This window comes from Cornus florida, unplaced genomic scaffold (genome assembly GCF_030987335.1).
Source record: "Cornus florida cultivar Cherokee Brave unplaced genomic scaffold, ASM3098733v1 CherokeeBrave_3.0.0_Hap2_Chr03, whole genome shotgun sequence".
In the NCBI taxonomy this organism is placed as follows: Eukaryota; Viridiplantae; Streptophyta; class Magnoliopsida; order Cornales; family Cornaceae; genus Cornus; species Cornus florida.
This window is the reverse complement of record NW_026775573.1, coordinates 5,827,812-5,853,319: the sequence shown is the minus strand read 5'-3', so window position 1 is coordinate 5,853,319 and position 25,508 is coordinate 5,827,812. Positions and strand designations below refer to the sequence as shown.

Below are 25,508 nucleotides of genomic sequence, written 5' to 3'. Positions count from 1 at the left end.
GGGATTTGGAGATTATAATTAAAATTGATAAATTTTAATTTTTAGAGGATAACATAAATGCAATTATTTATGATTTTTACACAATTGATTGTTTCTCCAAACAGTACTTCTCATAAATTAAATTCAGTAACTACTAAAATTAATTTTTAAATTATTAATTTTATCACAAAATATTTCTTTTTTTATTTCTAAATTTAGAGTTGTAAAATTTTGATAGAGTTATAGTTATTGATTCTTTAAAAATTGCAAACTTTGGAGAGAGAGAGATATATATATTCAGATAGTCCCTGAATCAGTCATACACTCCAATTTGAAAAAATAAAATAAAAATAAACTCCAATTTGTCTTAAATTTTCTCAAATTTTGAGTAACCTAAAATTGTTTTTTTAACCTGAATTCTATTACAACTTTATCAAAATTTTGAACAAAATGGTACCTCTAGTTATGTTTTCAATGGTGTCTTAATCAAGTTTTATTTTTTCCTCACAAGTGACAGTCAAGTCAATTGTTTAATAAATATCCTTTACTATTTTTGGACCTCTGGCATTGTGATGTGACCATTATTTCCCTTATTTTCTTTTAGTTCTAGATTGTATCTTTTAGTTCTAGATTGTATTGTTTTTTTTTTTTTTTCCTTTTTCTTTAATTTTTGGCCAGCCATATACACACATTCACTTTTCCCGAATTGTACTTTACTTAATTTTTTTTCCTTTTAAAAGAAATAATAATAAGCCCCTGAATTGATATTATCTCTTATTTTAAAATATAATAATTATTATTTATATATATAATTTTAAATTTTTTTAGACAATACTTAGATCCTTACTAATGAGGAGTTACAATATACTCACCGCTAATGTTGACCTATATTGTCCATTTTTTTTACTACCTGTACTATTTTTTGTTCCATGATGTACCTTTTTTTTTTCTTTTTTCCTCCGATGTCTTCTCAAATAAGATAATTTACTCAATACAGTAATTTATTCAATAGTGACAATTTTTTTTTTTTTTTAATCCAACCAAAACAAATAATTTATTCAACAAAATTAACTTCTTCTTTTTTTCAAAGGTAACTTTAAAAATAATAATAATAATAATAAATTATGGATCTCATCAAAAGAGATAATTTATTCAATAAAGATATATTTTTGAGGTTTTTTTTCTTGTCAAAAGAGAAAAAAAAAAATTAATAGATACTTTTTTTTTTTTTTTGTCTAGTCAAAAGAGACAATTTATTCTACAAAAATTTCTTATTATTCAGTGGAGATAAAAAATATTTTTTGGGTCATGTCAAAAGAGACCTAATATAATAATAAAGATTAGAAATAAAGAGATGAATTTGAAATGATAGTTGTGTCATTTGAAAAATAATAATCATTTACTGTACTTGTTGCTTCTAATTTTATGAAGTGAAAAAGTATTTTTTATTTTTTTTTTACCGAACTTAGATCCTGGACTTTTATTTTGAAAATGAGGAAGCACCCCTACTGTATTTGGTGGTTATAAAGTGAATTGTTTAGGTATGCCCAAAAAACATTAAAAAAGGTGAATTTTTTAAAATGCTTATAATATTACTCATATGTTTTGATATGAACAACTACCCCATCCATGACACAATTCCATCACACCCACTGAGGTGAAAGTTGAGTTGATTCCTACATCACTTCAATGTTCACAATTAGGTAAAGAGATGAATTCAAAATAATAGTTGTGTCATTTGAAAAATAGTAATTATTTATTGTACTTGTCGCTTCTAATTTTATAAAGTGAAAAAGTATTTTATTTTTTCTTTTTACCGAACTTAGATCCTGGACTTTTATTTTGAAAATGAGGAAGCACCCCTACTGTATTTGGTGGTTAATGGTTATAAAGTGAATTGTTTAGGTATGCCCAAAAAAATAAAAAAAATAAAAAAAGGTGAATTTTTTAAAATGCTTATAATATTACTCATATGTTTTGATATGAACAACTACCCCATCCATGGCACAATTCCATCACACCCACTGAGGTGAAAGTTGAGTTGATTCCTACATCACTTCAATGTTCACAATTAGGTGAATGACTATGTGAAAGGGTAGCAACATGTCATATAGGTGTGACAAAAACACATTAATTAACATTAAAAAAACACATTAATTAACATTAAAAAAATGCATTAATTACTAGGAACTGTTGCCTCATTGTAAAGGGATAAAAAACACTAGTCACATGGGGTGTTGGTGGACATGGGCCATAGATCACGATGTTGGATGAGTTCATTTAAAGTTTGTTGACCCACAAACACACCATCAATTTTGCACTTTGAAGTTGCTTGCTTGTTAGGTTCAAACACCTCCAAATTAGGCCCATGGGTCATGGGTCCCCAAACAATGTTTGGAAGTTGTGGGTTGCTTTCCTCTCCCATTCTCCATGATGTCCATGAAGCAACTTTGCACGATCTTTTTCTCTACTTTTTTTATTGAGCATTGTTATTTGTTGCAACACTCACAAGGGAATTGTGATGCGTCATCATCCATGGTTTCTCTTTAGCTATGGAGAGGCCGGAGAGAATCTTGTGGTTGATATTGAATTGATAGATGAAACCTATCAAATTCGATTTTACAGTGAAATTAAATAATTAAATGGGATTCACAGATAATGGTTAACTCTCATCGAGTGATGAAGTGTAGGAAACGTTGAAAAATATCCAAGTCCTTCGTGGTGAACTCTACAAGGAGATGGTAAATGTTGCAACAGTCACCTGTCGCAAGGTTAAATTGGTTCATTCTCAACTACCTCTATTATTCGGGATGAAATCAAAAATTTTTATTCAAATGAAAACATCAAGTTTGATGATTTTTTGGTAAATCCATAATTAGTAGTATGTTGATCCCGTGCTTTCAAACGTAGTTTTATTAATCAGTCTATCCAGAATTAGTTAAAAGTGTCTCTCACACTATTGTATTGGATCAACAACACAATTATCTGAACTAGTCATCTTTTTGTTTGGATGAAAGATTTGGATTCTATATCATTTGTTGGTGTAAGAATCTTTTAGACAGTCTAAATAATAATCTACAAAATGAAGAAATTAAATATATTCAAACTGCACTTATTAAGTTCAAAACTATAATCAATGTAGAGATGGTTGATGGTATTTTTAACTCCATCCCAGGGTTTGAAGTTCTAAAATCTTCATTTTATAAGGCGAAAACTTAAACTATTGAGTTTGGATCTTGTTACTATCATTGAATTTAATTAAATTATCCAAAACATATGATATAGATTCTTGGTTTTGGATAATGTTGTTGGTTAAGAAATTCCATTAGTTCTTGGTACTTGGACACCTATTTATTTTTTTATTTTTCTAATATAATATATATATATATTTTGTTACAAGTTATCCAACAAAGTGGAACATTACTCGAAGTAAGATACTTTTATTTATTTTTTCTATATATATATATATATATATATTTCAGTCAAACTTAGATGTGCCCTCATGTTGTAAGCTTGCAACTTACCAACAACAAAATATATATGTGTAAAAAATATACATATGCTTTGGGCAATGGAAATAACACCTGGTGAGTGATTTCGATACAGATGGAGATCATTAAATCTTGGGATTATGATTTTTTTTTCTGGTATGAAAGATTAATTAAGGAGCAAAATATAAGGTGTTACTCATTATATTCCTCTAAATTAAATTTTTTTTTAAATGGTTGGATTTTTTTTTTACCAAAATGGTAAAAAAAAAACCTCAACCATTTAAAAAAAAAATAGTTGGTTTGTTTGGTAATTTTAAAACATGGTTGGTCATTATATTTTTACCAAAATGGTAAAAAAAAAATTAGTTGGTTTGTTTGGTAATTTAAAAACATGGTTGGTTCATATTATAATTGAGGTCAATGTCACCCACTTTAGTGGGTTTTGGTGGGCCTATGTATTACTTTCAATGGGCTTTCGTTTTTTTTTGATCAATTTGGACATTGGGCCCACAGTTTAGGATATGGACCCGGCATTGTGTTAAAATAATAATAATAATAATAAAAACAAAAAACTACCAAAGAAACCAACTGAAAGGCTTGTTTGGGTCAACAATCTTCCGATCACAAAAGTGGCTGGAAGACTAGTTAGCCCATGATTGGTCTTATCTATTTTATGAGAGGTAAATTTTGTTTTTCTTGTTTGGATGCCAAAAAAAAGACTTAGAAAAAAAAAATACAATGTGAAGGAAAAAATTAAAATTTTAAACAAAATTAAATTTTCCATAAGCTACCCGTGGAAGTTAAAAATTCATTATCCCCCGTGGAAGTTAAAAATTCATTGTCCTTTCTTTCCTTTTGAATAAATCATTCTTACCTTAATCCCATTTGAATAAAGTTGGTTATACGAATATATATATATTTTTTTCTTATGATAAATCATATCTCCTACAATATTTAAGTTTTTAAGATTATTTTTAATTACTTCATTCCAAAAAAAGTTTGGTCATTTTCTTTGTTGTTTACTTTCTTGTCAAATAACTCTTATCTTTTAATTGGTGTATGATCATGCCACTTAAATTTACTTTACTTTCTCCAAATTCATAAATAATAGGCTCTATTTTCTCCAAATTCATAAATAATAGGCTCTATTTGATTATTATTATTTTTTTCATGGTTCTATTTGATTGGAAAAGTAGAAGGAATAAATAAAAAGGACAGAACGCATTTGTTGAAGAGGAGACCTCTTAAAGCTCTTGGTATCGTTTTCCTCTCTCCTTTCTACCAAACAACCACTACACCTTTATCCATTATTTTAATTTGAACCATTCCACTCCTTCATTTTTGCAGTTAGACAGCTGAGTTTACTTATAATAGTCACAATATTTGTAGAATGAACATGAAGCATGTGATGAATTAAAACCACAGTTTTTTAATTTTTGAGGTAAGAATAACTGAAGTAAAATGATAAAAAAATAATACTGCAATAATTTATGACCTTTATTTTTTATAACAAGTAAAATTATCATTTTTTACTTTCTCTATTATATATATATACTTTTTTTTTTCCTCAAAAAGTTCCACTAACAAGAGTATTGAATATTTTTTTAGTATTTTTTCCCCACCAAAACCTTGGTTTAGTTAGTGATATCTCATGACTCCAGCTCAACTAGTAGCCAAAACGTTCCTTTACCTTTAAAAAAATAAAAAAGATAAATGATTTTTATTTTATTTGATCCTTAAAGTAATTTTACATTTCACTCTTGGACTTCAATCATCAACTTTTAATTTGGGAGAAAAAAAAAAAACTACTAGAGTACTAAACCTTCATAATTATGATTAGTGGGACAATCACTTTTTTTCTTTTTCTTTTTATTATTTTTTTGTTTCTCTTCTATTTAATGTTATTAATAGGGGTGACAATTTGTGTTCGTGGATCATAATCGTGTCGTGTCGATGTAAGAATATTATACTAAACAGGTAAATCCAAACTCAATCCATTTAATAATCATGTCAAGAACTCTCAATACTAACTCAACCCGTTTATTAAACGACCTACTTATCAAAATGAGATATTTAATTAAATAATAAATAAATAAATAATTGTCATAATTAACCCAAATATTTAAAATAAGAAGAAAAATGATAAGACATAGACAACGTTTGTGTTTAAATGACTTAACTATCTACAGTAATTGAGTTTAAATAGCTAACATATTACATATATCATATTCACGATTATAACATGTTGAGTTAAACGGGTTACACGGGCTGAACCCTCAACCGTAACTCTAACCTTAACCCCTCAATTAATCTTGTCAATTCGTTTATAACCCAAACCCGTTTAAGATCAACTCAAATCCATTTAATTCGTGATATTAACAGGTCAACAGGTCGTATCCTAATTCGCGGGTATTAATATCCATTTCATTTCCTTAAAGTTTAGGATGATCTTATCCAAAAACTCAGCCAAAATTCTAAAGTACGCTTTTATTCCATGTTTGGATATCAAAAAGTCTAACTCATACGGAGTATTAATTAATTGAGCCAGGCGTCTTACTCGAACCCAATTGGTTAGGATCTAGGACTAATGAGTGGGTGCATGACATACGAACACTGCCTAATGTCACGCCCCGCTTATGGAGGTTATGCCACGCAGGCGACACGCAGACGCTAAGGAGGACGCTGCATGGCAACTGCATGGCAAGTGGAGTTTCTAGAGTCTTCCGGAATAGTCTAGAGTTATGTGGAAGTTTCTAGATATGTGTAGAAATGTGTAGAAGTGTGTGGAAGGTTCTAGAGTTCTCCAGAGTTGTGTGGAGTAGTATGGAGAATTCTAGAATGTTGTAGATACTAGTAGATAAGTATGGAAGTGTGAAGAAGGTGGGAGAAGATTCTAGATAATCAATCTCCACCGTTGGTTAGAATGCATCCTAGCCGTCCATTAGGGATGGGGATGCCTATAAATAGAGGTAGGACTTCATTTTGTAGGCAACAAGTCCTAGAGTGAGTCTTGAGAGCCTTGTAGAGAGCTTGAGTGCTAGCCTTGTACAAAGCATTCTTTGAAGTAATAGAAGTGTTCTTTCCTTGCCAACTTAAGTGCCTTAGTGTGTGTGAGTGTGCAAGCCAAGTGAGGAGAGGGCGAGGGCAACTACAACACTAGTAAGCGCACGAGGGGAGTGTGTTGGCTAAGGTGTGCACGGGAGTTAGGCTGACCAAGTACTTGCGAGAGTGAAAGCAACGTCTTGGTGCCGCACGGGAGCAGCTAGAGTGGTGCTGAAACTCTAAGCCCGTGACAGTTGGTATCAGAGCAGGTTCGTCAAGGGAGCTTTGTTGGAGTAGACATGGCTAGCGGAGGAGACCACCAAGTCCACATCTTAGAGCAGAGCTTGGAGGAGAAGCTTGCCACACACTTGGTCTACACGGAGACCAAGTTTAATAGGCTCGAGAGAAGGATGGCGGAGCTCTACGAGCTGATTGATGGCATCGCCAACAAGGCGCAAGAGAAAGAAAGGGACTTGCATGATTTGGTAGACGACTTGCGCGTGGAGATTGCCGAGTGCAAGAAGGAGTTCTCCCAGGCGCGCGAGGTCGTGGTGAAGCCAAGGAAGAAGAAGGCGCCGGAGCCCAAGGAATACGATGGGGCAAGGAATGCGCCCCAGATTGACAACTTCTTCTGGCACATGGAGCGGTACTTCGAGTGCATGGAGATCGAGGACGATGAGGAGAAGGTGCAGACAGGCACTATGTACCTCACGGACACTGCCGCTCTATGGTGGAGGCAGCGCTTCACCGGTAGAGGCGCAAGAGCAGTTGACACATGGGAGGAGTTTAAGAGGCAACTCAAGAGGCAGTTCTATCCCGAGTGCGTTGAGGACCTCGCCATGATCAACCTAAGGCGCCTGAAGCAGAAGGGCAGCATAAGGGAGTATGTGAAGGAGTACTCCAACTTGATGCTGGAGATCCCAGAGATGCCGGAGCGGCAACGTGTGTGCTTGTTCATTGATGGGCTGCAGTCTTGGGTGGCCACGGAGCTAAGGAGGAGGGAGCCTAGAGACTTGGCATCCGCAATGGCTATAGCGGAGCGCCTCGAAGACTTTAGGCGCGATGACAAGAGGGCCACGTCTCCCAAGAGGGACCACGGCAAAGGTGGGGGAGACCGGCGCTTCAAGAAACGGGGCTCGCCCAAGTCTAGCGATGATGAGCACAGCGATGAGGAGAGACGCCCACGCCATGATAAAGGTAAGGACCATGGAGAGAGGTCTAAGGCTAGTGGCAAAGGGGAGCGCCGCGATAAGGGCAAGTGGGAGCCGAAGTGCTACTTGTGCGAAGGGCCGCACATATTGCGACACTGCCCCAACAAGAAGACCATGAGCGCCCTTGTGAAGGATAAGGGCAAGGGCAGGGTGGACGATGCGGGCAGCGATGAAGATAGGTGCATGGGGGCTATGCAGATGCTGAGTAGCATGGCGCATGACACCAAGAAGAAGGGCAAGGCAAAGAAGGTAGCTGGGGTGCGCTATGTGGATGCGCAGGTTGGTGGCAAAGCCGTGCAAGCGTTGGTAGACACGGGTGCTACACACAACTTCATTACCCCGGAAGAGGCGCAACGACTTGGCTTGGAGATGCGCAAGACGGAGGGCTGGATCAAGGCCGTCAACTCCGAGGAGGCACGCGTGAGTAGAGTGTGCAAGGAGGTGGAGCTATGCATGCAAGGATGGAAGGGCAAGGCTGACTTCCAAGTTGCGGAGATGGACGACCACGACATGGTGCTGGGGCTGGAGTTCATGGACAGGAACAACGCCGCGCCACTACCATGCCTTGGTGCGTTGATGATACTTGGAGGCGAGGAATGTAAGGCCGCATGCATGGTGCCGCTCGTGGGCAGGAAGGAGAGTCCAGAGGTGGCAGTCAACACGATGGAGCTCGTGAGGACTTCACATCTCCCGAAGGGCGCTCGTACGTTTGGGCCAAGGACATATGCGCAAGTGCTGATGACCTGCGAGAGGCTGGGTCAGCTGAAGAAACCGTGACGAGGGCGTCACGGAAATGGGTGGGGGAGAATGTCACGCCCCGCTTATGGAGGTTATGCCACGCAGGCGACACGCAGACGCTAAGGAGGACGCTGCATGGCAACTGCATGGCAAGTGGAGTTTCTAGAGTCTTCCGGAATAGTCTAGAGTTATGTGGAAGTTTCTAGATATGTGTAGAAATGTGTAGAAGTGTGTGGAAGGTTCTAGAGTTCTCCAGAGTTGTGTGGAGTAGTATGGAGAATTCTAGAATGTTGTAGATACTAGTAGATAAGTATGGAAGTGTGAAGAAGGTGGGAGAAGATTCTAGATAATCAATCTCCACCGTTGGTTAGAATGCATCCTAGCCGTCCATTAGGGATGGGGATGCCTATAAATAGAGGTAGGACTTCATTTTGTAGGCAACAAGTCCTAGAGTGAGTCTTGAGAGCCTTGTAGAGAGCTTGAGTGCTAGCCTTGTACAAAGCATTCTTTGAAGTAATAGAAGTGTTCTTTCCTTGCCAACTTAAGTGCCTTAGTGTGTGTGAGTGTGCAAGCCAAGTGAGGAGAGGGCGAGGGCAACTACAACACTAGTAAGCGCACGAGGGGAGTGTGTTGGCTAAGGTGTGCACGGGAGTTAGGCTGACCAAGTACTTGCGAGAGTGAAAGCAACGTCTTGGTGCCGCACGGGAGCAGCTAGAGTGGTGCTGAAACTCTAAGCCCGTGACACTAAGCTACAATTCTGTTCCCCAAAACGTGAACCCAGTTTCAGACCGTTGACAGTCGATCTAACACCATCTAAAACCCTAGAAACAATTAACATTCATTCATCGTCTTCTTTTACTTTCTATATCTCTCTGTACATAATTTATATCCATAGATGCATATATATACTACGAGAATGCAGTCTCCATGTATCGGCGTCTGCAACAATTTCACGGGCTCACACCAACAATTTATGGGGTTTGGCACTCATCACTCTCTCTCTTCTTCAAACCGGACCTTCTTGCCCTCTAGAAGGTCCTATCCACGTCTTTCGTGCAGTTTCAGTAACGGACGCAATCGAAGCCCTAATCGCGAGAAGTCTAGACAGAGGAACAGCGGTGGTGATGGTAGAGAGAGAGTGAAGACTAAGGGCAAGGACAATGTGTGGAGTGTCGATAATGACATTGCCAAGGCGGAGAAGGAGAGAGGGCATCGGAGGAGGAAGAGAGGGAGGAGGGTGAGGACTGTGGGGAAGAGGTCTAAGGGTGATAGGGTTATGGTGTCTGGAGCTATGTTGATGGAGGTTGAGACTGTTCTGCAAACTCAGGTAATTCAGTTTGTTTTTGAGTGTTTAGTTGTAGAGAGTAGCTGCTTCAAATAATTGGCAGGCCTTATTGAGTTGAATTATAGATAGAAAGTTCAGTTCCACACATATGTGAAAATTGATATGTGAAAATTGATATGTATATGGACATATGCATTTGAGGGAAAATACCTAGCTCATTTATATGAACAATTGAATTCGTCCAAAATTGGGTGGGCACTTGGATGGTGTCAGATTTCAGAGGGCATGGAACAGGAGTAAAGTATTTCATTTTCTTATTTCCTTTTTGGAAATTTAGTTATGCAAAGTTTAATTTGGAACATTCAGGAAAAAAAAAAAAAAAGGTGTTCAATTTGGAACTGAAACACAGGAGTAAATGCCCATGTTCTGTTTGCATCACCGGGTAGTTGTAGTTATGACTGTTGTTTTGCCACTACAACAGAATATGTTGTAGTTATCATTGTTGTTTCAGGACACAGAATATTCGATTATTACTTTATCTTTGGGGTTTTTCCGTAACCATTTGATACATTAGAAACTGTCGGCCCATCACACCTTCAAATTTGGGGATTTGTTGTGGCTAGGCATGGAGTGGTCGGATTTGGATTCTGGAAAGTATTCTAAATAAAGTTGAGCTCAATTTTGAAATTAATGTACAACTAAAGGTTTGAATACATTGGGGTTGTCCAAATATCCCACAAAATTAAAATTGAAACCAAGCAGCTTTGGGCATAAGAAAGTTATAGTTTTATGTTAGTTATTACAATATTTTGTTCCCTTTAGCCAAATGTTGATTTGTATTCAGATTTAATCTAAAATTTTAGGGGGATGTGTCTTGTAATTTAACCTAACGGCAAGGATTTTCTTTTTCAGGAACCTGTAATCCGTCCAGTATGGAATACATTTGCAAGCAGTATCAGTGGAATTTGGAAGGGAGTGGGAGCAGTATTTTCTCCCATCACTGCTGAAATGGAGCCAATTGAGATTGGAAAGAAGAATGAAAACTTATATGACTGTTATACTCTTTCACGAATTGAGGCAGTGCCATCCCCTCGTGGAGAGCAGAAATCTCAAATCCAAAAAAGAATAAATTGGGTCACATTGAATCCTTATGGTGAAAATAAACGGCTGAACAGAGGCAGCAGTAGAAGTGAAGGAAATTCTACAGATGAAGATGCAAAGGAGACATTTCATGGAAGTCTGGCAAATCATGTTTTGCCAAAATATGAGTCTTTTGACTTTGGGAGAAGTGATGTGATGGAAGAAGATCTCATGGGCATGGAGCCTGGTCTTGTTTACTTCGAGGTAGGATTAAGTCAATTTCTTTGATAAATTACCAAACAATACCCCCCTCTCAACCCCAAATAGAAAACTCTGTTTCCAAGATTTAAGCTTGAGAATTAATAATTTAAAAAACCACATATATCATTTATGCATATTAAATGAGTAATGCAGGTTGGTTCACAATTTTAAGGTTATTTTAGATGCAAGGATGGGGAGTCAAGTCTCTTGTAAAATTGGGCACTGTATTAGGGAATTTGGGGAATGATGGTGTGTGTGTGTGAGTGTGTTTTCCTTTTCCCCTTTTTCCTTCATTGTAAAAGATAAGTCATCCTTTGCCTTGTTTTCTTCCATCACATTTTCTTGATATGTTCTAAATTGCTGGCTTTTGCAGTGCCTAGCTTAACACGATGGGGTTGATGATAACAATCAGAGTTTGCTCAACTTAAAATACTTGGCTAAAATTGATACCATAAGATTTCCTATAGGTTTAGCTATTGCCAGTTTCCACTCTCGACAGACGTGGACGTTGCATGTGATTTAGTTACAATGCAGAAGTCCTAATAATACTTCAACACAATAATGTTTTAGTAGGGATTGTTTCACATAATATATACTCGTCAATTCTTACAGAAGTGAAAGGGGTTTATTTATAGAAACAGGAAAAAAGGGGAAAATCTGTGAGTAGAAATTCCTTGTGTCTAGTGGTCTAAATTGTCTAATAGATCTTCTGTTACAAAGGATCTGGTGCTTTGTAAAACTTTATTTATTGCAATTTAATGCTTTCTTTGAGAAGAAAATAATAGCAGAGTCCTAGATAGTATTTTAAGGGTTTAATATTAAGGGGTCTAGACTACTTAAGTAAGTAGCATTTTGGTCTTCTTGGATTCTGTTGTGTAGAGGACACATTATTTTAGTCTTGCAGATGCTGGTCTTTTTCTTTTTCTTTTTTTAAAAAATTAAATAACTAAAGGAGTCTAGACTACTTAAGTAGCATTTAGGTCTTGGATTCTGTTGTATAGAGGACACATTATTTTAGCCTTGTAGTTTTATTTTTTTTATTTTTTATCTTGTTAAAAAAAAAATTATGCGTTATGAGCATATTGTGCATCTTTTACATCTTGTACATGATTTCCTTTGAAAATTTATTATTATTGTTATTATTATTTTTGCTTGCTTGGGCACTTTATATATTTATTTATTTTTTGGGTAAGTCTTGATTAATTAATTGTTTCGCAAGATGCTTCTATGGGCAAAGCAAAACCAATAGCATAATGGCTTTACAATTATGGACCAAACTTTGGGTAAATTATGCCGTTGTTATTAACCAGTAGTATGGTGCGGTCTTGGATTCATTTCTTCCATTTGAGTTCCATTTTTTTTAAAAATATTAGCAGGAAATTATGACAATGAACTAAGACATTGAAATATTCTATGAAATATTGATAAGAAGTATGTAAAAGAAATTTGGGCATGCATCATAAACTTGTCAAAAAAGATGCTCATGAATTTTATTTAATGGAAGACATTTTGTGATGATAGGATCTCCTTTAAGTAGTCTATGGAGTTACAGATAAAATTTTGTTTTACCATGTTCACCTTGATTTCTTTTTATAATGAACGATTCATTTGGTTGATTTTACAGGATGGATCTTTTTCCAGGGGCCCTGTTGATATTCCGGTTGGTGAAGTTGATGAGTCCCAGTATTATCTGTCACCAACTTTAAAGTTTGAGCAAGTAGAGTCTCGCGATCTCTTTAATTTTCTTGTGTAATATTTTCTATGTACTCTTCGACTCTTTGTGATTGTATTTAGTGTCAATGTGAGTATTGTGGGTAGGGTCTGTTCAAACTGGTTTCTAATGTACCATCTACATGTTTAGCAGTGTAGATCCATGTGCCAATTTAGTGGAGAAGATAAAAGGTACGATTAACTGCTATAAATAAAAAACAAAAACAAAACAAAAACGACATGAGTACTCCTATGTATCTTGAGGCTGTAAGTTTTATTGTAGAATGATTTTCTTCTTCTTTTGTTGGTAGAGTGTGGGAATTAAATATTGATAAAACAAAGGCAAAATGTATAGGGGCATATCAACATGATCTAGGAGGCACATCTATAGTCTTTTTGGGAAGGTCAAAGAAAGGAGGCATATCTATAGTTGCTATTAAGGTTCTAATAGTTTGGAAACATGTGTCTCAAGAATATTATCTGAAACTCAAATGAGGATCCAAAAATTTTTTTTGCCACTGTTTTGCTATATACTCTGAGGGCGGGCTGTGGTGTAATGGTAAGGTTGCTCCATTGTGACTTGGAAGTCATTGAAATAGGAAACAAACTCTCCGCATGTGGGGGTAAGGCTGTGTAAATTTGACCCTCACCAGAATCCGAAGTGGTGGGAGCCTCATGCACTAAGCTAGCCATTATTTTGGTATGCTCTTTGTAAAATCTTACGAAAGGAAGAATAGTTGGCTGTTGGGGTGGGGAGGAAGCATGTGAGGTGTGTTGTTGGTAGGGGTGGCAACTGCATTGGTTGTGGTGGACCATGTAGTTGTTGCAGTATAGTGGAGTGGCCCATTGATGAAGGTTTGGTGGTAGTGAATTAGCTATGTTGACTGTGGTGACGGTGTTGATGGCAGGGATCAAAGAAGAGGTAGAGATAGTGATAGCGGCAGCTGAAGGGAAAAACTAAATTATGGTGACAAGGGCAATGGAGAGGTGGCAGGACAATTTCGTTTCCTTTTATTATTCAGGTATTTTCAGTTGAAGAATCATATTTTATATATATCACATGAAGTACTAAGCTGCTGATATCACTTTGGGGAAAAAAGTTTTCTGCTTTGTGTTCATCTGGTGATTTTATTGAAGCCAAAATTAGGTGGTTCAGCCGGAAAGTTTTTTCTGCCAGAGGCCTTTTTTTTTTTTTTGGGGGGGGGGGGGGGGGGGGGATCAGAATTAGAAGCAAATGTCTTTATAATGCCTCCCCCATGTTGAGCAGATTATGTCTTTATAATGCCTCCTGTCCAGTTTACTTAATTTTTTTTTTTTCTTAGTTGGGACTTACACACACTGCCTTCACTGAGGTTCGAACTCCTGACCTCCCTTCGGGAAGTAGGAGCCTTATACCGCTAGGCCAGATCTGTTGGTCAGTTTACTTAATTGTATTCAATGTCGTGAAAAAAGTTTAGTGCATCTACTTCTTCGACTGAAGGAAGACAAAAATAGTTGTTCAATCTCAATGTTTTCTTGCTCAGTGTTTGGTCAAAGGTTGCCACAAAAGACTGCGCATTGTTCACACTATAGAATTCAGTAATTTGGCCTCAGACATCCAGATAATGAGGGTTGCTGTTTATGAAGAAGAGTGGGTCAGTCCTGCTAATATCCCCGACCATAGGTATGATTGTACTTGCCTTTCAGCATCTACTTGTGTTGGGTAACTATGACGATTTAGGGTCTATAATATCAATTGTCTTTGATAATTTTTCCCTGAAAAGGTCTAATGTCTTATCTCTAATTTCCCACAGTGACATTGAGTTTGATTTGAAGCCATTTTCTCAGAGGAAAAGAATTCAACCAGCAGAGCTGACTGGATCCTGGAAGGTGTTTGAGGTGAGTGCTTTCCCAATCTATGGTGAGGAGATGGTAACAGAGGAAAGCAACAGCACCCCTTATGTATACCTGTGCACAGAGACCTTAAAGAAGAGAAGCTTGCCTGAGAATGCAGTTCATTTTGGAGAGGAAGAGGCGCAAGATATGCAGGACATGGCCATTCTGTGGCTGCCAGGAGGTGTCACTGGCTATGTTGACGTAAATAAGGACGGCACCCTATGTATTGGGGTTGGTTGGTACTCTGACGAAGGAGTCAACCTTGTCATGGAGAGGGATTATGGAATAGATGGGAAGCTCAAGGAGGTTCGATGGAAGACTGAAGTGAAGAGAAGGTGGTCAAACCCAATCCCAGAGTAAATTATCTTAAAATGTTTTTGTTTGTCTGCTAATAGTGTTGACTGTACATGTCTGAGTTAAAGAAAACTAAGAAATGATGGGGCAAATTTAACGCTTTGTTAATAATTGTGTTTAATCGGCCAGAACTTTGCAGCTCTGTAGGCGGTCCTGTCCATTCCTTGTGTAAATTCTCTTTAAAAGTTTCCATTTGTTATGTTACCAAGGATCTGCAGCAAATGTTGATATATGATAACCGAGTGTTGACAGCCAATTACAGTAGCATTGACCCCATTGCTTGCCTGTTTGTGTTCTTTGAAGTTCTAGGAATGTATACCCGCTGATCAGAGTCATTCCTACCTAACATCGGCAACGATGATCAAAATCAGTTTTTTCTTAATAACAACCAATAACCTTATTGACGGTCTATTTTGTGGCCAATATTATCTTTTATCAGGACTGCAGGTAGAGTCATTGCTTGCTTGTTGGCGTTCTATATTATCTTTATATGTATATATATATATTCTTGTTTTCCCTTAATCGCCAGTATTTGTTTTTCTCATTTTATCCATCTTTGGCATTTGAAATCATGTTCTTCTGCTTGAATGTTGCGAGGATGAGCATGGTGTTACAACTTGCAAAAACTGAGTAATGTTGCAGTCTCTACTTATTCCCTCATTACTGAAGGTTTTATAGAGGAAACATTTACTGTGGTTTGTAATGCAAATCAATACATCAGTTGTTTGCCATTTTGTGCTTCTATTTTAGGGCTTTTCGCAAATGGGGAATGGGAGAATTTACACTCAGAAATGGTTACTTTAAATTGGTTTGATATGGCTGATAATGGTATTCTTATTGAGACATCCAGCCTATGTTTTCTTTGACATCAGGAACCTTGCTTTGCTTTGCTTTCTCTATCTACATTTGTGCCCCAGGCATCGCTTTATAATTTATCAAATAATTCTAATATACCATATTATTCTTATTGTCATGGAATATTAAGCGGTAATAAGATTTTAAATTATTATGGCCAAGGTATTTCTCCGATCTTTTTGCTCTTCTATGAACTCTTATATTTTATTCTCTTATTATTTTCATACACTAGGTATTTTTAAACACTAGGCTTACTAATAAACCATTCTAATCTTATAAATAACACAACTGCCCTTCAGATTTCCTATCCTTATATCTAATAAATTGTTTATTTTGACCCGAGCAAAAAAAAAAAAAAAAAAAAAAAAAAAAATGTTGTAACAATTAAAAAAATTATCTCACCTAAAAAAAGTTATTTCTATTGAATAAATTATTTCTTTTGATGAGACCCATAAAAATTACCAAAAAATGAAGTTACCTCTTTTAATATGGTTGAAAAAAATTTAACTTTATTGAACAAATTATTTGGAGCTGTTTCGTCATTATTTGTCAATATCATAGTCTATATTCGATAATTCGTTTTCTTGGTGAATCATATACTTACATGTGTATTAGTCTTTTGCCTTTTTATATATTAAATATTGGATGAAATTAGTACAAGATTAATTCAATTAACAATATTTTTCCACTATCCCTTTAAAGCATAACTCAAAACCAGGCCCTCTTCAAAAAATTCGCCACGAAATTAAACAGCTCTAACCTATATTTGGTTGTCGATGATTCGAACAATTTTATTTTATATTGCTTTGATTTCTTAAATTTAAAAAGATTCCTTCAACTAAGACTAATAATTATATTAGAACTCTCTTAACCGTTCCAAAGGAAAATAAAAAATAAATGACTTATGAGTTATCCTCTCGGCCTGCAATACAATTATTAAGCTTGGTTGAATAAATTTAGGGCTTCACAGCAGCATTACCAAAACGGCGGAGCGACGATCGGCGACCACTACACACAACCGTACAACTCTAGTTAAATCAGGTTAGTGCTCTCTCACGTCTATTCTTACTTCTCTATCCTATATTAACTAAATTACAATCTTTCTTGATTTGTCAAGTTTGTAGCTCTGGAAATCAAAAAGCACTCCAAAATAAAATAAAAAAAAAAAAGAAAAAAAAGAAGGTGAAAAATAAACTTTTCACGGTTATGGATTTGGAGAACAAAAGGTAATGACATAATTATTATATTGGAGCTAAATTTAGTTCACATTCTTGTCACTACACGTGAGTATGTATTGTCACACAAGTAAAAATGCATTATTTTCAATAGGTTATATAATTATGTGTCATGTTTAATTAGTAATTAAATTATATGATGTCATCGGGTGCATTAAAGTTTTTTTTCTCCCCCAAGGGCTGCTGCTTCGGGTGCATTAAAAACTCATCCGGTTGGTATCATAATTGAACAATGATCATCACTAAAATCAAAATTCTGGTTAGAGGTGTCAAGTTCTTGCACATCAATGATTCAGTCCTTTGTTTCCAGAAGATAAAGTACTAATTCTTCTGATTTATACGTACATATTTCTTCAAGAATTACTCTTTTTGGTCTATAATCTAATTGATCTAGTTGAGTGCAGGGGACCCAAATGCTCAATTATTTCAGAAGTACATTTCAGCTGGGATGTGTTGGAATAAAAAAAAAAAAATGTATAATGTGTGCAAAAATATATATTTTATATAAATATAGTTGAATTGCAATTTATTCAATCAAAATATAATTTTTTATTTGGGTTGGGCTTGGTTAGGTCTGATGTGTTTTACCAATGCCCTGTTTTCCTTGTTTGGGGTGGGCTCTCCAGATTGGACTATTTGGGCCTGCTGGTTTGATCATTGTGGTTTGTGGGCTTAAGCACTTTTTTTATTTTTATTTTGTCATTTATCTTTTTCTACCTTTTGTAAAAACTCACAATCCATTGTTGCAAAACAAGCGCCAACCCAAGCATCAAAACATTCAAGTTACCAAAAAAATTATGAAAATTTTTAGAACGTTCAAGAGTTTGTAAAAATAGAATAGAAATTTTATAAAAAGTTTTAGAGTGATTTTATTAGAGAGGATGATGTCTATAAATAGGTGAGGGTGTCATTTGTGTTGCTCTTGTACTACTCAAAGAAAAGAGGGAGGAATCGGGTGAGGCACGAGAGCAATGTTGGGTGATTTGGGATGATCGTTACTAGTTACTTTACATAATGATTTGTTTTTTTAAAAAAAAAGCAAAATAGTTATCTTAAATAGTTAAAGTGAAAGAAAATATATCATTATTTAAAGATCTTCTACCCCAAACTGTTTCATAATCCTTTGAATATGGATTACAGGGTAGATTCTGAGTATCAATTTTTTCCCCTATAAATCTTGTATTGGATTGATTGATTTTTCAAAATCAATAGAATATAATATGTTTGAATGTGATAAATGTAGAAGTTGTAGAACGTTGTATGATGTAGCTCCAATTGATAACAGAAAAATATCCCATTGCAGTAAAGTCATATTAGCGAAGTGCTTCCACTAAATGACATTGGAAGTGGAAAAAGTTGATGGGAAGAGGTGAGACATGGGATGATGGGATAGAGGTGGGAATTGTGTTGGAAGAAGTTGAAAAGGAAATGCAATATTTTTTTTTTGGTGGGAATGCAAATTTTGGGGTATAGAGTTGAGCTATATTGTATGGGGGTGTATTTTTAGTTATACTAAAATAATGTTCTGTTTTTTAAGGATATGCCGCTTAGTTTGCTGATTCTTGATCAAACTGATTGATGATTTATTCATCTTTTTTATGCTGAGGTTTAATTTATAGTCATTAATGAACTGTTTTTCACATTTGTAGGTGCTCATATGGTAAGATGTGTGTGAACTTGGGTTTGAGGTCTGAAATTTGAAATTACTGGTGAAGTAATTATGGTCTCATTTGCCTTTTTTAGGGTTTCTTTTGTCATTGATCTTGCAATGGTCACTATGTCTGAGTTTGGTACGTTATTCACCTGTTTTCTGCCTAGGTTTGGTTTTTCTTAATTAGTTTCGGTTTTTATAAATTGTCTTCATGCTGACCTATTTGTATGGAACAAAGGTAACGGTGATAATGATTTATTTGTATTCTTTATAATTAGTGCTTTACTGCATTGGTTGTGGTGGACCATGCAGTAGTAGTTGTTGCAGAATGGCGGTGGAATGACTCCACTGATGAAGGTTTGGTGCTAGTAAATATAATATATAAACGATATCATACATGTGTAATATATGCAAGTGTGCATATTGTCACGCCCCGCCTATGGAGGTTGTACCACGCAAGCGACACGCAGACGCTGAGGAGGACGCTGCATGGCATGGGAGTTTCTAGAGTCTTCCGAAATAGTCTAGAGTTATGTGGAAGATTCTAGATATGTGTAGAAGGTTCTAGAGTTCTCCAGACTTGTGTGGAGTAGTATGGAGAATTCTAGAATGTTGTAGATACTAGTAGATAAGTATGGAAGTGTGAAGAAGGTGGGAGAAGATTCTAGATAATCAATCTCTACCGTTGGTTAGAATGCATCCTAGCCGTCCATTAGGGATGGGGATGCCTATAAATAGAGGTAGGACTTCATTTTGTAGGGAACAAGTCCTGGAGTGAGTCTTGAGAGCTTTGTAGAGAGCTTGAGTGTTAGCCTTGTACAAAGCATTCTTTGAAGTAATAGAAGTGTTTTTTCCTTACCAACTTAAGTGCCTTAGTGTGTGTGAGTGTGCAAGCCAAGTAAGGAGAGGGCGAGGGCAACTGCAACACTAGTAAGCGCACGAGGGGAGTGTGTTGGCTAAGGGGTGCACAGGAGTTAGGCTGACCAAGTACTTGCGAGAGTGAAAGCAACGTCTTGGTGCCGCACGGGAGCAGCTAGAGTGGTGCTGAAACTCTAAGCCTGTGACAGTTGGTATCAGAGCCAGGTTCGTCAAGGGAGCTTTGTTGGAGTAGACATGGCTAGCGGAGGAGACCACCAAGTCCACATCTTAGAGCAGAGCTTGGAGGAGAAGCTTGCCACACACTTGGTCTACACGGAGACCAAGTTTAACAGGCTCGAGAGAAAGATGGCGGAACTCTACGAGCTGATTGACGGCATTGCCAACAAGGCGCGAGAGAAGGAAAGGGACTTGTATGATCAGGTAGACGACTTGCGCATGGAGATTGCCGAGTGTAAGAAGGAGTTCTCCCAGGCGCGCGAGGTCGTGGTGAAGCCAAGGAAGAAGAAGGCGCCGGAGCCCAAGGAGTACGATGGGGCAAGGAATGCGCGCCAGATTGACAACTTCTTCTGGCACATGGAGCGGTACTTCAAGTGCATGGAGATTGAGGATGATGAGGAGAAGGTGCAGACAGGCACTATGTACCTCACGGACACTGCCGCTTTATGGTGGAGGCAGCGCTTCACCGGTAGGGACGCAAGAGCAGTTGATACATGGGAGGAGTTCAAGAGGCAGCTCAAGAGGCAGTTCTACCCTGAGTGCATTGAAGACCTCGCCATGATCAACCTAAGGCGCCTGAAGCAGAAGGGCAGCATAAGGGAGTATGTGAAGGAGTACTCCAACTTGATGCTGGAGATCCCAGAGATGCCAGAGCGGCAACGCGTGTGCTTGTTCATTGATGTGTTGCAGTCTTGGGTAGCCACAGAGCTGAGAAGGAGGGAGCCTAGAGACTTGGCATCCGCAATGGCTATAGCGGAGCGCCTTGAAGACTTTAGGCGCGATGACAAGAGGGCCACGTCTCCCAGGAGGGACCACGACAAAGGTGGGGGAGACCGTCGCTTCAAGAAAAGGGGCTCGCCCAAGTCAAGTGATGATGAGCACAGCGATGAGGAGAGACGCCCACGCCATGATAAGGGCAAGGACCATGGAGAGAGGTCTAAGGCTAGTGGCAAAGGGGAGCGCCGCGATAAGGGCAAGTGGGAGCCGAAGTGCTACTTGTGCAAAGGGCTGCACATATTGCGACACTGCCCCAACAAGAAGACCATGAGCGCCCTTGTGAAAGATAAGGGCAAGGGCAAGGTGGACGATACGGGCAGCGACGAAGACAGGTGCATGGGGGCTATGCAGATGCTGAGTAGCATGACGCATGACACCAAGAAAAAGGGTAAGGCGAAGAAAGTAGCTGGGGTGCGCTATGTGGATGCGCAGGTTGGTGGCAAAGCCGTGCAAGCGTTGGTGGACACGGGCGCCACACACAACTTCATTACCCCAGAGGAGGCGCAACGACTTGGCTTGGAGATGCACAAGACGGAGGGATGGATCAAGGCCGTCAACTCCGAGGAGGCACGCGTGAGTAGAGTGTGCAAAGAGGTGGAGCTATGCATGCAAGGATAGAAGGGCAAGGCCGACTTCCAAGTTGCGGAGATGGACGACCATGACATGGTGCTGGGGCTGGAGTTCATGGACAGGAACAACGCCGCGCCACTACCATGCCTTGGTGCATTGATGATACTTGGAGGTGAAGAAGGCAAGGCCGCATGTATGGTGCCGCTCGTGGGCAAGAAGGAGAGTCCAGAGGTGGCAGTTAACACGATGGAGCTCGTGAGGACCTCACATCTCCCGAAGGGCGCTCGTACGCTTGGGCCAAGGACATATGCGCAAGTGCTGATGACCTGCGAGAAGCTGGGTTAGCTGAAGAAACCGTGACGAGGGCGTCACGGAAATGGGTGGGGGAGAATGTCACGCCCCGCCTATGGAGGTTGTGCCACGCAAGCGACACGCAGACGCTGAGGAGGACGCTGCATGGCATGGGAGTTTCTAGAGTCTTCCGGAATAGTCTAGAGTTATGTGGAAGATTCCAGATATGTGTAGAAATGTGTAGAAGGTTCTAGAGTTCTCCAGAGTTGTGTGGAGTAGTATGGAGAATTCTAGAATGTTGTAGATACTAGTAGATAAGTATGGAAGTGTGAAGAAGGTGGGAGAAGATTCTAGAAAATCAATCTCTACCGTTGGTTAGAATGCATCCTAGCCGTCCATTAGGGATGGGGATGCCTGTAAATAGAGGTAGGACTTCATTTTGTAGGGAACAAGTCCTAGAGTGAGTCTTGAGAGCTTTGTAGAGAGCTTGAGTGTTAGCCTTATACAAAGCATTCTTTGAAATAATAGAAGTGTTCTTTCCTTGCCAACTTAAGTGCCTTAGTGTGTGTGAGTGTGCAAGCTAAGTAAGGAGAGGGCGAGGGCAACTACAACACTAGTAAGCGCACGAGGGGAGTGTGTTGGCTAAGGTGTGCACGGGAGTTAGGCTGACCAAGTACTTGCGAGAGTGAAAGCAATATCTTGGTGCCGCACGGGAGCAGCTAGAGTGGTGCTGAAACTCTAAGCCCGTGACAATATGCTAATGATATGTTATAGGAACAAACAAAATAATGGAATTATACTTTTATTTGAGATGATTTGGACTTCGAAATAAAGCTAAAAATGTTTAATTAAAATTCTATGAAATTTAAAAGAATAAAAGTTGTAATTATTTCCAAACTGACTATAATGGAGGCCAAGAAATAACTCTTTAGAAAAAAATTTGGGAGGCCAATTGAATATTTTTATGAGTTTGGTTTACAAAATAACAAGTTTTAAGAAGTATACAAATGAATTTTCAAAATGTTCAGTCATTAGAATATTTTTAATACCTTCTAATGTTTTTTAGAAGGTATTAAAAAAAATTGAAAAATTTTGAGGGGCCATGGCCCACCTTCCCTCCACCCCTACATGTATCATTCATTATACATGTTTATTAAAAAACATTCATGTTGCGTTTGCAAATATCAAATTGGTGCTTTAAATTTATAATAAATTAAATTTTATCTAATTCTAAATCCGAAAGGTTGTTTAGGTGCTTCCAAACATAGCATTGAAAGCACCGAATCAACTCTTTGGATTTGAAATTAGAGAAAACATTTATGTTGCGTTTGGAAACATCATAATCATGATTTTTTTGTTTTGTTTTGAATTTGTAGTTAAAATTTTAAATAATCATGAAAAACAATAATAATAAACACACACTAGCAATTTCTTTTTTCTCGATAATCTCTAGCAAATGACTGAACATATTAATGGAGATCTCATCAAAGCTGTTATATTAAGATAGTCTTTATAGTTCTTTACCCACTCTGTTATTAAATTGGTGCCTTAAATTTGAGATTGGAAAAAATTTAGTTCAAATTTTGTACTAATGCTATGTTTGGCGGCATTGAATATGCACTTCAGATTTGGGATGGAGTACAAAATTTAAAGTAAGTTTCATCTTATACCAAATTTAAACCACCAATTCGGTGCACCCAAACATAACATAAATTTTTTTCAATTTCAAAATTAAGTTACTGATTTAATGCCCCCAAACATAATTTAAATAACTATCTTTTGAGTTTACCAACTTATTAAATCATCAATTTCAGTAGTTCTTATTGTACTATATACTTTTATTAATTCTTTAATTATTTTGGATAGTAAGAATTACAAGAAAAAAGAAAAGGAAAATAGCAATAAATTACACCAGGATTCACAACTCTGGTTGGACTTAAAAATAGAAAGAAGAATAAGAAGACATTTAATAATAAAAAAAAAAAAAAAAAAAAAAAAAAGGATATGTAAAACTACAACTCATAATCACAAACCACAAAATTCGAGTAAAACAAGAACAATATATAGCACTGCCTCTTGCCTAGCCCATGCATGCATGGAGGCCCACCAAAACAAGCGCCAACACAAGCATCAAAACATTCAAATTACCAAAATCACCGGTGGCTCCGCTAGACGAAGGTGGCGGCGGTGGTGATGAGGTTGTGGTGGAGGTGGGGGGCGGCGGAGAGGATGAGCCGGAAGGCGGTGATGAGGTGGCGGGTGGCGTGCCACCAGGGCTGGGGCTACTGGCCCCTACGGTGATGGCTAATTTCATGCCCCCTTGACAATGACCAGGTGTTGGGCATATGAAGTACATTGGACCGGCAGTAGTCAAGCTAATGGTGGTTGAGCCTCCGGTGTAGGATTTAATTGGGCTTGAAGGATTGCAATTTGTGTAGTCACTTTGACTCACTACGTCCACACTGTGGGTGCTACCATAATTGAACACTGATCATTATGAAAATCAAAATTATGGTTAGTCAATCTGTATCATGAACATGTATAAATTATATATATATATATATATATATATATATATATATATATTAATCTCACATATATACATAATTACATATGAACGTGTGTCACATATATAAAAATAGTACTCCTCCGTCCTAAAATATATGTTCATCTTTTCATTTTGGGATATCCCAAAATATATGTCCCTTTCTAAAAATAGATGTATTTTTTTTCATCACATTCCCAAACTACCCCTTTTCCATTTACTTGTTTTAGTTGTTTAGCACCTTACAAGGTTAAAAATAGAACTTCACTAAAGTACACTTTCATAAAAAGTTAGAATCCCAATACATTTCAACTATTCTGGAACGAAAGGAGTATGTAATATGCATCTCCAATTATATATATACACACACAGGAGGTTAAAAAAAATAAAAAAAAATAAAATTTGACAACATTTGTCAACCATTGAAAGAATCATTTGTTGACTTCCTTGCTGTACAAAATTTATTTTGTAATAACGTTTGATAATTGTGATGTTTTTCCCATAAAATTGTGGGTGTAATTGGATGGAAAAATGTTTTTGTTGCAACAACGTTAGTAGGGGCCGTCATAAGTGGTGGACCCCATTGAGGTGTTGCGACATCTAGCAATGTTCTAATTGAGCTTGTTGGAGGAATCAGTTTAATCTATTTGATTCAGTCCAAATTGTAATGAAGCTAAAGAAAATTAATCAAACAGAAAAATTCAGATTGATGTTGTATTTGTCTCTAATTAAATTTGATTAGATAACTTCTATAACTAAAAAAATTGAATATAATATAAATATAAAAAGAAATAATAAATCAGAGAAACTAATTTCTCTAAAAATTTATGAGAAAGAAATCTAAAAAATTCGACCATAATTTTACATATGTGTGCACGCATATATATATATATATATATATATATATATATATATATATATAGTTAAAGTCAAATTAAGTTCGGGTTGAACTCAGGTGACTTACCAAGGTTATCTCCAACGGTAAATGTTTGAGACTTAGCCCAAGTAGTGTAATCCACGCTCTGGGACCAGCCGTTGCTGTCCCCGACGGTATGGTCTGCTGCATAAACGGCCGGCGAGGCAAGCAGGAGAATGAGGAGAGCAGCTGCCAAGGCCATGTCTAAGGCTTTTCTTAATTCTATGCTCAAAAATGGAGAGAGGAGGCACAAATGTGGCACATAGTCTCGTACTAAGCTATATATACAGCCAGAGTTGAGAAAATTTCTTAGTATACATGTTTTAAAATGTGGTTGCTGGTAACACCCATATTTGTCTAATGTTACCTGCTTCTGTCTTGAATTAATACTATAATAGTTTAGTGCCAACTATCCCATGTCTACCTAATGCACTAGGACTTTTTGGTTCTGTCTCTCATATGGTTTTAGCTCTGGGACTTTAGGCTCCACTATTGATATGGCTCACCGAGGGTACTAAGAGCTAATTATATATATATATATATATAT

The 25,508-nt window shown here is 37.3% G+C and overlaps 2 protein-coding genes across 2 annotated transcripts; one reads left to right on the top strand and one right to left on the bottom strand.

The window, feature by feature from the left end:
* Positions 1-6,035: 6,035 nt before the first annotated feature.
* Positions 6,036-15,282, top strand: LOC132299184 (uncharacterized). The gene is made up of 6 exons (XM_059795666.1): positions 6,036-6,092; positions 9,211-9,788; positions 10,659-11,090; positions 12,712-12,804; positions 14,321-14,460; positions 14,591-15,282. Exons 2-6 carry the CDS (start codon positions 9,357-9,359, stop codon positions 15,030-15,032), a joined length of 1,539 nt encoding a protein of 512 aa, XP_059651649.1. The 5' UTR covers positions 6,036-6,092; positions 9,211-9,356; the 3' UTR covers positions 15,033-15,282.
* An 8,298-nt stretch (positions 15,283-23,580) lies between these two features.
* Positions 23,581-25,163, bottom strand: LOC132300989 (uclacyanin-3-like). Its single transcript, XM_059798289.1, has 2 exons — positions 25,010-25,163; positions 23,581-23,987 (listed from the first exon to the last, which is right to left on the bottom strand). The coding sequence occupies exons 1-2, from the start codon at positions 25,161-25,163 to the stop codon at positions 23,581-23,583; spliced, it is 561 nt and encodes a 186-aa protein (XP_059654272.1).
* Positions 25,164-25,508: the final 345 nt, after the last annotated feature.